The sequence below is a fragment of the Carcharodon carcharias genome, chromosome 12 (assembly GCF_017639515.1).
Source record: "Carcharodon carcharias isolate sCarCar2 chromosome 12, sCarCar2.pri, whole genome shotgun sequence".
Taxonomy (NCBI): domain Eukaryota; kingdom Metazoa; phylum Chordata; class Chondrichthyes; order Lamniformes; family Lamnidae; genus Carcharodon; species Carcharodon carcharias.
In genome coordinates this window covers 104117211-104131810 of record NC_054478.1, presented here as the reverse complement: position 1 = coordinate 104131810, position 14600 = coordinate 104117211, and the positions used below count along the sequence as shown (strand labels likewise).

Here is a 14600-nt window from a genome sequence, read left to right as displayed (position 1 = left end):
TCTGATCTCAATCATACAATGTGAACAAGTGATGAGCAGAAACCAAGTGTTTCAAGATTGATTCAGAAAAGCATCAAAGGGAAAATACTTTCTCTTCTCACACTCTGATAGTCTGCACCGGAGTAGACATTGTAGCCATTATCTGCTTGCCTCCTCAGTTTTGGTAGTGAATGGCAAGAAGAAGACATGAGAAAGGACAAAATACCTTAGAGAGAGGAGCGACTTTCAACAAGTGAATAGAAAATTGATGGTTCAAACAGTTAATTACACAATTAAATAGTGCTAATTTGTGAGAGTTCTGTAATGTTGTAACACCAGTGATCTGTGTCTGCCCATTGCTGAATTGTTTGAGGAAGTTCAGATGGTTTATCTTGCAAAATAGTTTAACTGTGCCCATTTGTTTTGAGTAATAAGCTATGTTTTATGCAAACTTACCATCCACTGCCACTTTAACCACTAGACAAGTTACTTTTTACATTTACCACCAATAATTTTGACAGAACTGGTGTTAGATTAAGTGAATGAAAGATTCTTTTTAGTGGACGTGGGGGAGTTTAAACAGTTAACTAGGCTTTCTTGAAGTATTGCATTTTCAGAGGGGAGATGATGATTTCAGTTGGCACCAATAAATGTAGGTCTAGCTGGATTTTCTCTCAAAACCCCAGTAAGTTGAAAGGGCAGCATTTACCTAGTACCATTCAGTTTGTTACATGTAAAAATGTGCTAAATGGTCAATTGGCCAATATTTTCTCTGAGCCTGTACATTTATTGGTCAACTTTAATCATTGCAGAAAACATTGATTCAAGCAATGACCATAGGAATATCCAGGATTGGAAATGAGTGCCATGGTCCAGTTGGACTACAGTTAAGTGTAAATGAGCTACGTTGTGAGCTTGACTGGTAATTTTAAATTGGTTGTCCATGTAATTCTTAGCACACTCAAGATTGTTCAGCAAGTGCTGTCCAATCACAGGATCACGTCTAACATTAGACGTTACATGTTCTGAGTTTTGCAAGCATGCAAAAGCCGAAGGGACGTGCTGTTTGATATAATTACAATTTCCCACTGTAACAACAACAGCCACTTATACTTATATTGCACCTTTAACATTATAAAATGTGCCATGACACTTCACAGGAGCATTCTGGAACAAGACATGACACCGAGCCACATAAGGAGATACTATGATTCACTCAGCAAAACATGAATTGGCCAAATGGTTGCTACAACCTGTTCTGAATGAGTTTTCTACATACATGGTGAAGGATTCCTTCACTTTTGCAAAGACTATAGGTGACCTGCAAATTGATAGCAATGCCATGTCTGTGTGCTCCTTTGACATTGTGAGCCTGCTTATTAATGTGCCACTCAAAGAAGCTATAGACATCTGCAGCACATCTTTATATCATGGCAATCTAGACGCGCCACCTTGTTCTGAATCTGTATGCATTGAACTTATGAACTTAGCAACTCATGCAGTTGAAATCAGCTTTAATGACACTATGTATGCCCAAATAGATGGTGTTGCCATGAGTTTCCCACTAGGGCCAGCTCTTGTTAACATTTTCAGCAGTTTCTACAAGAAATACATTTCGATGAAATGACTCCTAACTCCTTGCATAGTTTCGATGCATGTCTTTGAAACTGTATCTTCCTCAAAACATAAAAACTTTAATGTTGCCAATATATATCGTCAGTAACCTTTGGGAAAAATAAACACATTCCTTAGCCTTGCTTACCTGGCTAGTTGTAAACAGACTAGGACCCCTTTGAAATCCAAAATCTCTTCATTTATCTAAAAAATGCAAATTCCCTTCACACCTTACATGCTAAGCCAGCATCCATGTTTACTCATTAGCATGTCAAGCACCTAGCTTCTTTTCTTGAATTCGAACTTGCAGTCTACTTTAGTCCAAATGTAATTAAATCACACAAAGACCCAACTATATTTAGCCCCATAAATCTACTTTGCAATAAACCACAATAATATAATGAAAAAAAAGTTAGTTTCATGAAATAGCACTGTAGGGTTCTGTCAGCAAACATCTGGCGAAACTGCAAGCACAGATTTTCTAAAACACACAGACACAGGAAGACTTTTTTCCCCCCAAAATTTAAAGGGCCATCCATTTAAATAACTTGACAGCTTGGCATTCCATAGACCTTATCAGCCCTTAATGAGCAATTAAATCTACTCTTTAAAAAAAAATCATGACTCACACTCCATGGGATTGAGGCCTTTGTTTCAGTAAAAAATGAGGTCTGTTTGAATTCAGCAATGAGCTCAAGTGGCCCTGCTGAGTTCAGGTTTCCCCATGTGTGAGGCACATCCCATTCCCCTACCAACGAAAATAGGGTCTGGTGGAAAGGAGGGTAGTACTTCTGGATCTGGATTCCCAGCACCATTTTGAATAAACCACAGCGTCTCCACAAAGCCTTTGCTTACCTGGCATTCCTTAGTAGACCTGAACCTTTCAATTGTGCAATAAAAGCTAAAAATGCTGGAAATACTCAACCGGTCTGGCAGCATTGCTGGGGAGAGAATCGAATTTAATGGGCAGGATCTTACCGTCAGCGAATAGGGGTGGGGCCTGCTTGCCGACATGTAAAATGACGCACAGTGACGTTGGGCGGAACTCCCAACATCACTGCGCCCCATTTAAATTTTCAGGAAGGCGGGGCACAGTAAAATCAGCTGCGCGCACACCAACCTGTCAATGGCCAATTGAGGCCATTGACAGATCAATTAAGGTAATTAGTAGACCTGCCCATCCAACCTTAAGGCCAGGAGCCCCAGTAGAAAGTAGAAAAAACATGAAACCTCATCCACAGGCAGGATGAAGTTTCCTGTAGGGTTTTTAAAATTTTAATAAAGTTTTTTTGGAAATTATGACCATGTCCCAACTTATGTGGATTTGTCACATGAGGGGACATGTAAGGGAATTTTTTTTTATTTTTAATATTTCTGAAAGTAGAGGCGATCTCCCTGAGACAGCACTTAGCTTCAGGGAGATGAGTGCACTCTTTTGTGCGCATGCACAAAAGAGCGCACTCTTGATTTTAAGCATTCCCCCCACCCGCACAGGGAGTGCATAGTGCTTCCCTGCTGATGTCACTCTGGTGGGGGGCCTTAATTGGCCCGCCCATGTTAAATGGTGCCGCGCTACCAATCAGGGGCGCCGATCGGAAGCGCACCCGCCCATCAACTTCCCCTCCAACGGTGGGTAAATTCTGCCTAATGTTTCAGATCTGTGACCTTGCATCAGAACCATTTCAGATTTCCAGCATCTGCAGTATTTTGCCTTTGATTACATAACTGCCTCATTCCTAGCTGCTTTATAATATTGTTAAATGTATTTGGTCTTAATTCTCTTTCAGTTGAATGAAGATTGTGCAGAATGTTTATTTCTTATGATTATTATTCATCTTATCTTAAATGATCGGTCACAGATTTGTCCCCTATAGTTATACATTGCTGGAGAGATTGCATAAAAAGGCAGCACTGATTTTTTTTATTTTAAGAATAAATACCATGTGATAAAAATTTTAAAAATGAGGACCTGTTTTTGGCAAAATGTAAAATCCAAAATGTCGCAACACGCATTTTTGTGCAGCAGCGCACCTTGTTGAGATATTTATTTTCAGCCAGAAGTGATAGGGTAACAGATGCTTGTGCAAGTGGAACGTTCCACAGGTATGCACCTCTCCATTAAAATCTTCAGCTCAGAACCTAGCCTATTGTAAATTGTTTGCAGGTATAGAGTTCAGTGGAGAACACTATTTTTGGCAAGGAATATACACGGGAACTGCACCTTTTCTAATTAGTGCTCCTAATTCTGAAACCGTCTACCAATAAAACAAATTCTGTTTTTTCTTTGCAGCTAAAATAGCAGCAAAATCCTCTTAAAACCCATCGGTTTGGATCAGTGATACTCAGCATGTCCTGGGCAATGTGAATGACAAATACGATATGGGATATGGAGCAACAGCTTGTCCTTTGGTTTTTTTCATTTACAGTACACAGTAGCAATTATGTAAATTAATAGTTCTGATTTCTCATTTTGAGATATTCTATTTCTGCTATTATAGCTGTTACTTTGCTACAAAAAGGCGATTAATATTAAACATACACTCCATTCCCTGGTTCTACTTTTAGAGATAGAAGAGTTGTGTTTTAAGGAAAAGCATTAGATGTGTCACGTTCAGATTGTACTTTTTGCATGAGTCATTACAAAGATGGCACCAGCTTAACTTTTAGACCCCTTGCATGTTGAATGGCTTGCTGGCGAATGTTATCTCCAGTGCTAGCGATAGTTGTCACACTAACAATGAACATTCATTGTCAGCAAATACAATTTCTTGTATTAAACTGGGTTAGCAATTGAAAGAGAGAGCAATCAAGGCTTCGCAGCCTTTCACACGCTCAGAATGTCCCAAAGCGCTTCACAACGAATTAAGTTCTTCTGAATTGTCACTAATGTAATGTAGGAAATGTGGCACATGGCAAGGTCCCACAAATAGCAATGACATAAATGACCAGATATTCAGTTCTTGATGGTATTCGTTGAGGGATTTTTTAAAACTTATTCATTCATGGGATGTGTGCCCATCCCTAATTGCCCTTGTTCAGAAGGCATTTAAGAGTCAACCGTGGTTCTGGAGTCACACGTAGACTGGAACAGGTAAGGATGGCAGATTTCCTTCCCTAAAAGGCATTACTGAACCTGATGGGTTTTTAGGACAATCAGCAATCAGACTTTTAATTCCAGATTTTTATTGAATTCAAATTTCACCATCTGCCGTGGTGGGATTCGAACCCAGGTCCCCAGAGCATTACCCTGGGTCTCTGGAATACTAGTCAGTGACAATACTACTATGCCACTGCCTTCCCCAAATGTGAACCAGGGTAGCGGGAAGACTCCCTTTGCCTTCTTTGAATAATGCCATGGATCCTTTACCTGAGAAGGCAGGCTGGGAATTGGTTTAATGTCTTATCCATATTAATATAAACCATCATATTAAATTAAGAGAAGAACGTAGTAATTGCACGTCAATTCTAGTCTGAAAATTTATCTTTGTGAAATAGTTGGATACCAACCATAAACATTGTAAATAATGAAAAGGAAGTCAATGTTTTTAAAATAATGATCTATTCTTTGGTTTCTGTCCTGGACAGTTTGTTTGAAGATGAGATTATGTCCTATGTGCCACCACATGCCTTACTTCATCCCAGTTATTGCCAGTCTCCACGTGGTTCCCCTGTATCATCACCTCAGAACTCCCCAGGTAAATGATAGATAACCTGACCATGTGATGATTAGAATGATGAATGGTGGTAGAAAATGTATATAAGAAGAACATTTCCATGTAACATTTTGTAATAGCACTTACAACCTAATGAAAGATATGTCACCCATGCTTATTAGTTTGCATATTTGGATTTAAAGCATTTTTATTAGGTAAATCCTATAAAATTCAAAGTGAGAAGCAATCAAATAAAAGAAGAGAGATATAAAAGCTTTGGAGGGAAAATCCAGAGAGATGGAATTAAATTGCAAACCAGAAATTAAACAATAGGGAATCTTAATTGACCAGAGACACTAAACTCTATAAGTTTATCACCTCTGGTAAGACATTATCACTGATGTTTTTCTAAAAGTAATGTTAATAGGAAAGGGGGATGGAATTTGGTAATATTATAAATACTTGAGGAGGGATTTAAAGATTAACTGAAATGTGAGAACTGTCCACACAGTGATATTTCTATGGAATTGTGAATAAAGTGATGGCCTCCCATTTGTCAGCTGCACATGAACAGTTTTACATTGTTAATTAAAGATTGGGTTTGACCAACTGCAGTGCTTGAAACTTGAAGTGAAAATGTGAGATTTTTTAGACAAAACTGTTCTATAAAATGCTTATGTCCATAAGTAGCCTTTATTTTGAGGAGCTGACTTTGCCACTTCTGAGTGAAGTGCAAGTTTGATTGTACCATCTGGTTATTGTTTTTTAGTGTGTAAGCCCGTTTCTTACAAAGAAACTTTGACAGCAAAGAAGCAGGACATTTAACTACTAGCTGTGGAATCGATTCAGTGCACATTGGGAAAATAAGATTAAAATTAACCAAAGTCTATTTTATTGTTTTTATTCACAGGTTGTGGACGTCACTGGCTAGGCCAGCATTTATTGCCCATTCCCTAATTGCCCTTGAGAAGATGGCAGTGAACCAGCTTCTTGAACCGCTGCAGGCCATGTAGTGTAGGTTAACTCATAGTGCTGTTAGGAAGGTAGCTCCCGGATTTTGACCCAGCGGCAATGAAGGAACGATATAGTTCCAAGTCAGGATGGCATATGGCTTGGAGAGTAACTTGCAGGTGGTGATATTCCCATGCATCCACTGTCCTTGTCCTTCTAGGTGGTAGAAGTCGTGGGTTTGGAAGGTGCTGTGAAGAGGCCTTAGTAAGTTTCTGCAGCGCACCTTGTAGATGGTACATACTGCTGCCACTGTGTGTTGGTGCTGGAGGGAGAGAATTTTTAAGGTGGTTGATGGGGTCGAGCTTCCTGAATATTGCTCGAGCTGTACTCTTCCAGGCAAGTGGAGAGTTTTTCATCACACTCCTGACATGTGCCTTGTAGATGGTGGACAGGCTTTTCAGAGTCAGGAGGTGAGTTACTCCCTGAAGAATTCCCAGACCTGCTGTTGTAGCCACAGTATTTATATGACTGGTCTAGTTCAGCTTCTGGTCAATGGTAAACCCAGGATTTTGATAATGGGGATTCAGTGATGGTAATGCCATTGAAAATCAAGGGGAGATGATTAGAATCTCTTTTGTTGGAGATGATCCCTGCATGGCACTTGCATGGTAAGAATATTACTTGCCACTTATCAGCCCAAGCCTGAATATTGGCCAAGTCTTGAAAATATGGACACAAACTGCTTTTAGTATCTTTGGAGTTGCAAATGGTGCTGAGCATTGTGCAATCATCAGCGAACATCCCTACTTCTGACCTTATGGTGGATGGAAGATCATTGATGAAGCAGCTGAAGAAGGTTAGGCCTAGGACACTATCCTGAGGAACTCCTGCAGCAATATCCTGAGACCAAAATGATTGACCTCTGACAATCACAACCATCTTCCTTTGTGCTATGTATGACTCCAATCAGTGGAGAGTTTTCTCCCTGATTCCCATTAACTTCAGTTTTGCTAAAGCTCCTTGATGACACACTCGGTTAAATGTTGTCTTGATGTCAAGGGTAGTCACCCTCTCCTCAACTCTTGACATTTAAGCTCTTTTGTCCATGTTTGGATCAAGGCTGTAATGAGGTCAGGAGCTGAGTGGCCCTGGTGGAACCCAAATTGAGTGTCAATGAGCAGGTTATTGCTGAATAACTGTCACTTGAGATAGCACTGTTGGCGACACCTTCCAACATTTTGCTGATGATTGAGAGTAGACTGATGGGGCGGTATTTGGCTGGATGGGATTTGTCCTGCTTTTTGTGGACAGACATATCTGGGCAATTTTCCACATTGCCGGGTAGCTGCACTGGAACAGCTTGGCTAAGAGCGCAGCAAGTTCTGGAGCACATCTTCAGTACTATTGCTGGAATGTTGACAGGGCCCATAGCCTTTGCAGCATCCAGTGCCTTTAGCTGTTTCTTGATATTCAATAGTGGTGCTACCAAGCTACTGAGTTGGTGATGGACATTGAAATGCCCCACCCAGATTACATTCTGTGCCCTTTCCATCCTCAGTGCTCCTTCCAATTGGTGTTCAACATGGAGGAGTACTGATTCATCAGTTAAAGGGGCCAGCAGGTGGTAAACAGCAGGAGGTTTCCTTGCCCAAGTTTGACCTGATGCCATTTTCTTCTTCCATCCAAGACCTACTGTTGTATTGGGTTGCTTACAAATTTTACACTTGCCATTGTATTTTATATGGAACTGTATCACTTTTATATCTGTTGTTGAACCTACTGCTGCACATTATTTTTGATTTCACATGTATGACAAATTCAGTTTTGTTGACTTGAAGAGAATTGTTTTGCCAAGTTTTAAATATTAATGTTTGCAGGTACCCAACGTGCCAATGCTCGGGCTCCAGCTCCTTATAAGAGGGACTTTGAAGCTAAACTCAGAAACTTCTATAGAAAACTGGAAACAAAGGGCTATGGACAAGGACCAGGAAAGTTAAAGTGAGTCATTAATGGAGAATATTGAGAAATAAGTTAATTGAGGCATGTATATTGAGAGCAGGAATATGTGTAATACAGTTGAAGTTGTCTGTTGTGCACATAAGGTATAGTTGTCAATGATATCTCCAATACCTGGCAAATCTTCTTGTGACCCAGTAAGTCCCAGTCTCCTATAACCATTGTGCTTGCTGATCTACTCTGGCTCCCGATCAAGCAATGACTTGATTTTAAAATTCTCATCCTTGTTTTCAAATCCCTCCATGGCCTCACCTCTCCCTACCTCTGTAACCGCCTCGAGGCCTGCATACCTAAGAGATATCTGTGCACCTCTAACTCTGACCTTTTATGCATTCCTAATTTTAATTGCTCCACCACTGGTGGCCATGCCTTCTGTTGCCTTGTCCTCAATTTTTTTTTGGAAAAATATACTTTTTTCATAAAATATCTGGAAGAACATACCAAACCATTTCAAAATCACCATCACAAAAGTACAATCAGGTTCAACTTTTACAACATGTATCACGAAATGCATCAACACAATAAATGAATATTACAATCATTTGCAGACATCCATTTTGAGCTGTACAGCCCGAGGGGTTCTAAACAGTTCCCAGTCCCTCAGTTCACTGTGGCAGAAAGGTCTTAGACAGCGACCTTTCCCCATTGTGCCTTTGCGGCGGCTGCCCCAAGCTTTAGAGCGTCCCTCAGCACGTAGTCCTGGACTTTGGATTGTGCCAGTCTGCAACACTCGGTCGGGGACAACTCTTTGCACTGGAAGACCAACAAGTTTCGGGCAGCCCAAAGAGCGTCTTTCACCGAGTTGATGATCCTCCAGCTGCAGTTGATGTTTGTCTCGGTGTGTGTCCCTGGGAACAGCCCGTGGAGCACAGAGTCCTGTGTCACAGAATTGCTCGGGAACCTCGACAGAAACCACTGCCTCTCTCTCCAGACCTTCTTTGCAAAGGCACAGTCTACAATGAGGTGAACATTGAGTCTCTTCCCCACCACAGCCACCTTGAGGGCAACATGCCGAGGGGGTGAGACTCCTGGCGTGTTGGAAGGATCTGACGGGGAGGGCCTTTCTCACCACCAGCCAAGCTACATCTTGGTGCTTGTTGGAAAGTTCTAGCAATGAGGCGTTCTGCCAAGTGACTTTGACCGTCTGCTCGGGGAACCATCCCACAGGATCCACCCTCTCCTTTTCCTGCAGGGCCTCTAAGACGTTACGTGCCGACCACTGCCTGATGAACTTGTGGCCAAAGGTGTTTCTCTGCATAAATTTTTCCATGAGGGACAGGTGGTACGGCACGATCCAACTACTTGGAGCGTTCCCCGGCAGTGTGGCCAGACCCATCCTTCGCAACACCGGGGACAGGTAGAACCTCAGCACGTAGTGACACTTGGTGTTTGCATACTGAGGGTCTACGCACTGCTTGATGCAGCTACATACAAAGGTGGCCATCAGTATGAGGGCGATGTTTGGCACGTTTTTTTCCCCCTTTATCTAGAGGCTTGTACATCGCATCCCTGCGGACACGATCCATTTTCGACCTCCAGATAAAGCGAAAGATGGCTCGGGTGATCGCCACCACGCAGGAGTGTGGAATGGGCCAGACCTGCGCCACGTACAGCAACAGCGAGAGTGCCTCACACCTATGACCAGGTTCTTACCCGCCATGGAGAGGGAGCGTCGCTCCCACATGCCCAGTTTCCTTTTCACCATAGACACTCGCTCCTTCCATTTTCTAACGCATGCCCTGGTCCCTCCGAACCATATCCCCAGCACCTTCAGGCCGCTAGCCCTGACAGTGAAGGGGACAAAGGATCGGTATCCCTCCTCCCTACAACTCTATGCCTTTTTAAGATGCTTTCCCCCTTTAAGACAATCCTCAAAACCTACCTCTTTGACCAAGGTTTTGGTCATCTGACTTAATACCTCCTTACGTGGCCCAGTGTCATAGTTTGTTTTATAATACTTCTCTGAAATGTCTTGGGAGTTTTCATGACATTGAAGGTGTTATATAAGTGTAAGTTGTTGTTGTTATGATTTATGATTGAAGAAAATGTAAATTACAGAAAATAAATTTCAATAGTGACTAATATAAAAAGCCATAATCTTGTTTCAAATTGGGGGCATGGCTATTTTGAAGCAGCTGTAATCTTCCCTTTGTTTTGCACTGCATTATATTATCTGGAGAGAAGGGGGGCGGTTTGCTCCCAGGCTATCACTTTGATGTCAGCCGGTAGGATGCCTGGGAGTGCAGCCAAGGTGGTTGTCCATTCAGTTTTTTTCTCCCTTCCTTTCTGTGGTAAACAACTGGGATGAAATAAACACTTTGCTAATAGCATAGCAGAAATGAATAATGTTGAGCACTATAGTCATGAACCTATATCCTGCTCTTTGCTGCAACAATCTAGGCTCCAGAAAATTAGGCCATCACAGGAGACACTATATTCTTATTTGAAGTGCTAGATAAAATTATGAGATATGTATGGTTTGAGCTCTTTCTCAAAAATAAATTGATTCATTTTGATAATCTTGTGTACTGAAGGTTGATCATCAGAAGAGATCACTTGCTTGAAGATGCATTCAACCAGATTATGGGATGTTCCAGGAAAGATCTTCAAAGAAATAAGCTCTATGTTACGTTTGTTGGGGAGGAAGGGTGAGTACACAAATAAATCAGTAAAGCACTAGTATGCTGGAATTTTACACAGAGTCAGTGGCCCTGCTCCCAGGCTGGAAAGCCGGGGTGAGCCTGCATTCAATTGGCTGGGTCACCCAGCAGCAATTAACCGTTAGGCCATTAATTGGCTCAAGGCTAAATTTTTGTCCCATCCGGGAGAAAGTCCCAATTCTGAGAGCAGCTAGCCAATCAAATGGCCAGCAGCTAGCTAGTCCCAGCAGTGCCACCAAAAGCGGTGGCCACTGCTAGGACTACAGACAGTCCCCAGAGAGAGATGCCATGGACCTGGTCCGAGACTTTGTAAGTCCAGGGTCTCACCAGGGCCAGGCTGGCATGAACTACTAATGGGAACAGGGTGGGGGGTGGGGGGTTGGTGAGGGTAGCCTGGCGCCCGCTCCCACCAAGGCAAGCAATTTTGCACCCCTTCTGGGCAGTGGGGAGTATTGTGGGAGGAACGTAAAATTTCAGCTGTAGAATCTGAACCATGTTTAATATTGTATTTGTGCAGCAGACAATTAATAAAAGCTTCCTCAACTCACAGCAGGTACTGCTTATCTGCTATATGATTTTGCACGTATTATGATGTGACAGGGTAGCACCAACAAAGTATCTGAGGCTGAGGCTCATCACAGAACAAAAATTCATTTACCTAGTATCTCAGCACCATTAAAATGGACACTAACTACATGGTAAAGCACAAATGGATTGCTGATTTCCAACGAGTGTGTACTGTGCTCCATATAAAAATCCATGGCTGACAGATTTTAAGTTCTTAATCTGTCTGCCAAACTCCAAATGAAGATGGTGAAGATCAGTACAAATGAATGATGCAAAGACTGAGCTTGGCACCTATCCAGGGCACTTGGTTGGTTGGTAAAATGAGAACTCCGTCAGGTTGGATCTCTAAGTAATAGATATGGAACTTTCTGATGTGGTGTTATCCTGTTTCATAAATCATAATTAACTTGCCCAAAACATTAATGTTTAACACAAGTTTGAGAGAGAATGGTTGAAAAAGACAGAGAAAAACATGATGGCTATGCTTCAAAATACATTACAGTAAATTTATTTCTTACATTGTATGCATTCTGTATAAATTTTGTGGCCAACTTTACAAGATATACCTCATGTTTTATAGGTATGAAATGTATCATTAGCTTCCAAATGTCAACATATGGTTGAAACAGTTGATTCGAATACATATCCATTTACTGTAGATCAGGACCCTGGTACTTCTCCTGTCTCTGGAACCTCTAGATCAGTTCAGAAAAAAATATTTACACATCACTTTTTTTCAGGAGGATGATTGCTTTAAAAGCCACAATGACATAAAAACTTTTTTTTTAAAGAGACTCCCATCCCAACCAAAAGAGAGGTGATGTACATGGAACTTACCTTGTTCTTTGTTGCCCTGATGCCTCATGTTAATGAGAATTTACTGGGTAGGGGGCTCCACAGCTATTTGCTGCTCCACATTTTCCTCAGTTGCAAGAATACAACAAAGAAGCAGAGCAGCAGTGTCCCTCCTCTCTGCGCCTGGGGATTCCAGGGGACCCAGCCCCTGCATAAACCTTCTGTTTGTTGCTGAAGTGTATTTAATTACACTTCTATGCTATAATGATGTTGCCAATGGCATAGGAACTGTCTGACCAGTGACAGTGTTGTGATATTTACCTTATACAAGGAAACCTGGGAATGCCAAGTGAGTTTATTAGCATTTTTCGCAGGTGAAATATTTAATAGTGTCTCTGGTAATACTTTAAAGAGTACAAACAAAATTTCCAGAGGGCTGTTAGCTATTAATGTCTTGTCAATTATGTTGTTAAGGTTTGTTAATGCCATGTCAATTACATTGTTAAGGTTAAGAGAAACAGGTTTTGGGTATTAATTGTCTTTGAGCACATATAAATTGGGGATAGCTGGGACACCAGGGAAAGTGGAAGGAGAGCTGTGAGACTGAACAAGTCAATAAACTCTTGCAGTAAAGAAAAACTCTGTCTTGGTTTTGGCTTTACCAATTGGCGTGGAACCTATTAACAATAGCATCCCATCAACATTTGATTTCATAAGTCAACACTGGTTGTCCAGCCCAAATTTTAAATGTGTGTTGCTAGTGAGCAATGTTGCTTACTGCACAGCTCATAAAATTAATCAATGGTTGAGCACAAAATTGTTGTTCCAATAAATAGCAACAGCAGCTTAAAGATTGTGCAAGTAACAAATAAATCAAGACAAAGAGGTCAACGCTATTTCATGTCAAGCTTCCTTTAAATGCTTAAATTCATTATGTGCAAAGTAACGGTTCCACAAATTTTAGAAGCAGCTTTTAAAATTGACTCTGGCAAGCTGCAGGCAACTACTGACAAATTTGCTTGGGCTCTTTGAGGATCTAACAAGCAGAGTTGATAAAGGGGAACCAGTAGATGTAGTGTATTTGGATTTCCAGAAGTCATTCGATAAGGTGCCACGTAAAAGGTTATTGCGCAAGATAACAGCTCACGGTATTGGGAGTAATGTTTAGCATGGATTGAGGATTGGTTAACACACAGAAGGCAGAGAGTCGGGATTAATGAGCCTTTTCAGGTTGGAAAGATTTAACTAGTGGAGTGCCTCAAGGATCAATCCTAGGGCCTCAATTATTTAATATCTATGTTAATGACTTGGAGGGGGCGGGGGAGCCGAGTGTAATGTATCCAAATTTGCTGATGATACAAAAGTAGGTGGGAGGGCATGTTGTGATGAAGATATAAAGAATCTGCAAGAAGATATAGACAGGTTGAGTGAGTGGGCAAAAACTTGGCAGATGGAATTTAATGTCGGAAAGTGTGAGGTAATGCACTTTGATAAGAAGAATCAAAAGGCAGACTATTATTTAAATGGAGAGAGACTCCAAAGAAGTGCAGCACAGAGGGACCTGGGTGTTCTTGTGCATGAAACACAAAAAGTTAGCATGCAGGTGCAGCAAGTAATGAAGATGGCAAATGGAATTTTGGCCTGTATTGCTAGGGGGTTGGAGTTTAAAAATAGGGAAGTCTTGTTACAACTGTACAGGTTGTTGGTGAGGCCGCACCTGGAGTACTGTGTACAGTGTTGGTCCCCGTACTTAAGAAAGGATATACTTGCATTGGAGTCAGTTCAAAAGAGATTCACTAGGCTGATCCCTGGGATGAAGGGGTTAACTTATCAAGAATGGTTAAACAGATTAGGCCTTTATTTATTAGAGTTTAGAAGAATGAGGGGTGATCTTATTGAAATGTACAAGATTCTGAGGGGGCTTGACAGGGTAGATGTTGAGAAGATGTTTCCACCAGTGGGGGAATCTCAAACGAGGGGACACAGGTACAGGATAAGGGGAGACTCGTTTAAAATTGAGATGTGAAGGAATTTTCTATCTCAGAGTGTAGTGAATGTCTGGAATTCTCTACCTCAGAGCTGTGGAGCCTAGATCACTGAAAGTGTTTAAAGAGGAGGGAGATAGATTTTTGAAATATCAGGGAGTTGAGGGCCATGAGGAGCTGGCATGAAAGAGGAGTTGAGGCCTGGGTAGATCAGCCATGATCTTATTGAATGGCGGGGCAGGCTTGAGAGTATGTCTACTGAGAGATTTGCGCCCTCATGTCAATTAAGTCATTGTCACCAGTGTCATTCTTGTGGATTGCAGTTTTGAGTGACTTTACAGTCTCAGGATAAAGAGAACCATTACTGGCCACCCAGATTT

General features: G+C 41.5%; 1 protein-coding gene across 6 annotated transcripts in view; it reads left to right on the top strand.

Annotated features, from left to right (window-relative positions):
• The window catches only part of LOC121284917 (E3 ubiquitin-protein ligase HECW2-like), a 398529-nt gene that overhangs the window by 304000 nt on the left and 79929 nt on the right, over positions 1-14600 (top strand). For all 6 annotated transcript variants that reach the window (XM_041200816.1, XM_041200817.1, XM_041200818.1 and 3 more), the window contains 3 exons: positions 5179-5288; positions 8075-8195; positions 10748-10861. In XM_041200816.1, the coding sequence (XP_041056750.1) occupies positions 5179-5288; positions 8075-8195; positions 10748-10861 (345 nt within the window). The remainder of the gene's footprint in view (positions 1-5178; positions 5289-8074; positions 8196-10747; positions 10862-14600) is intronic.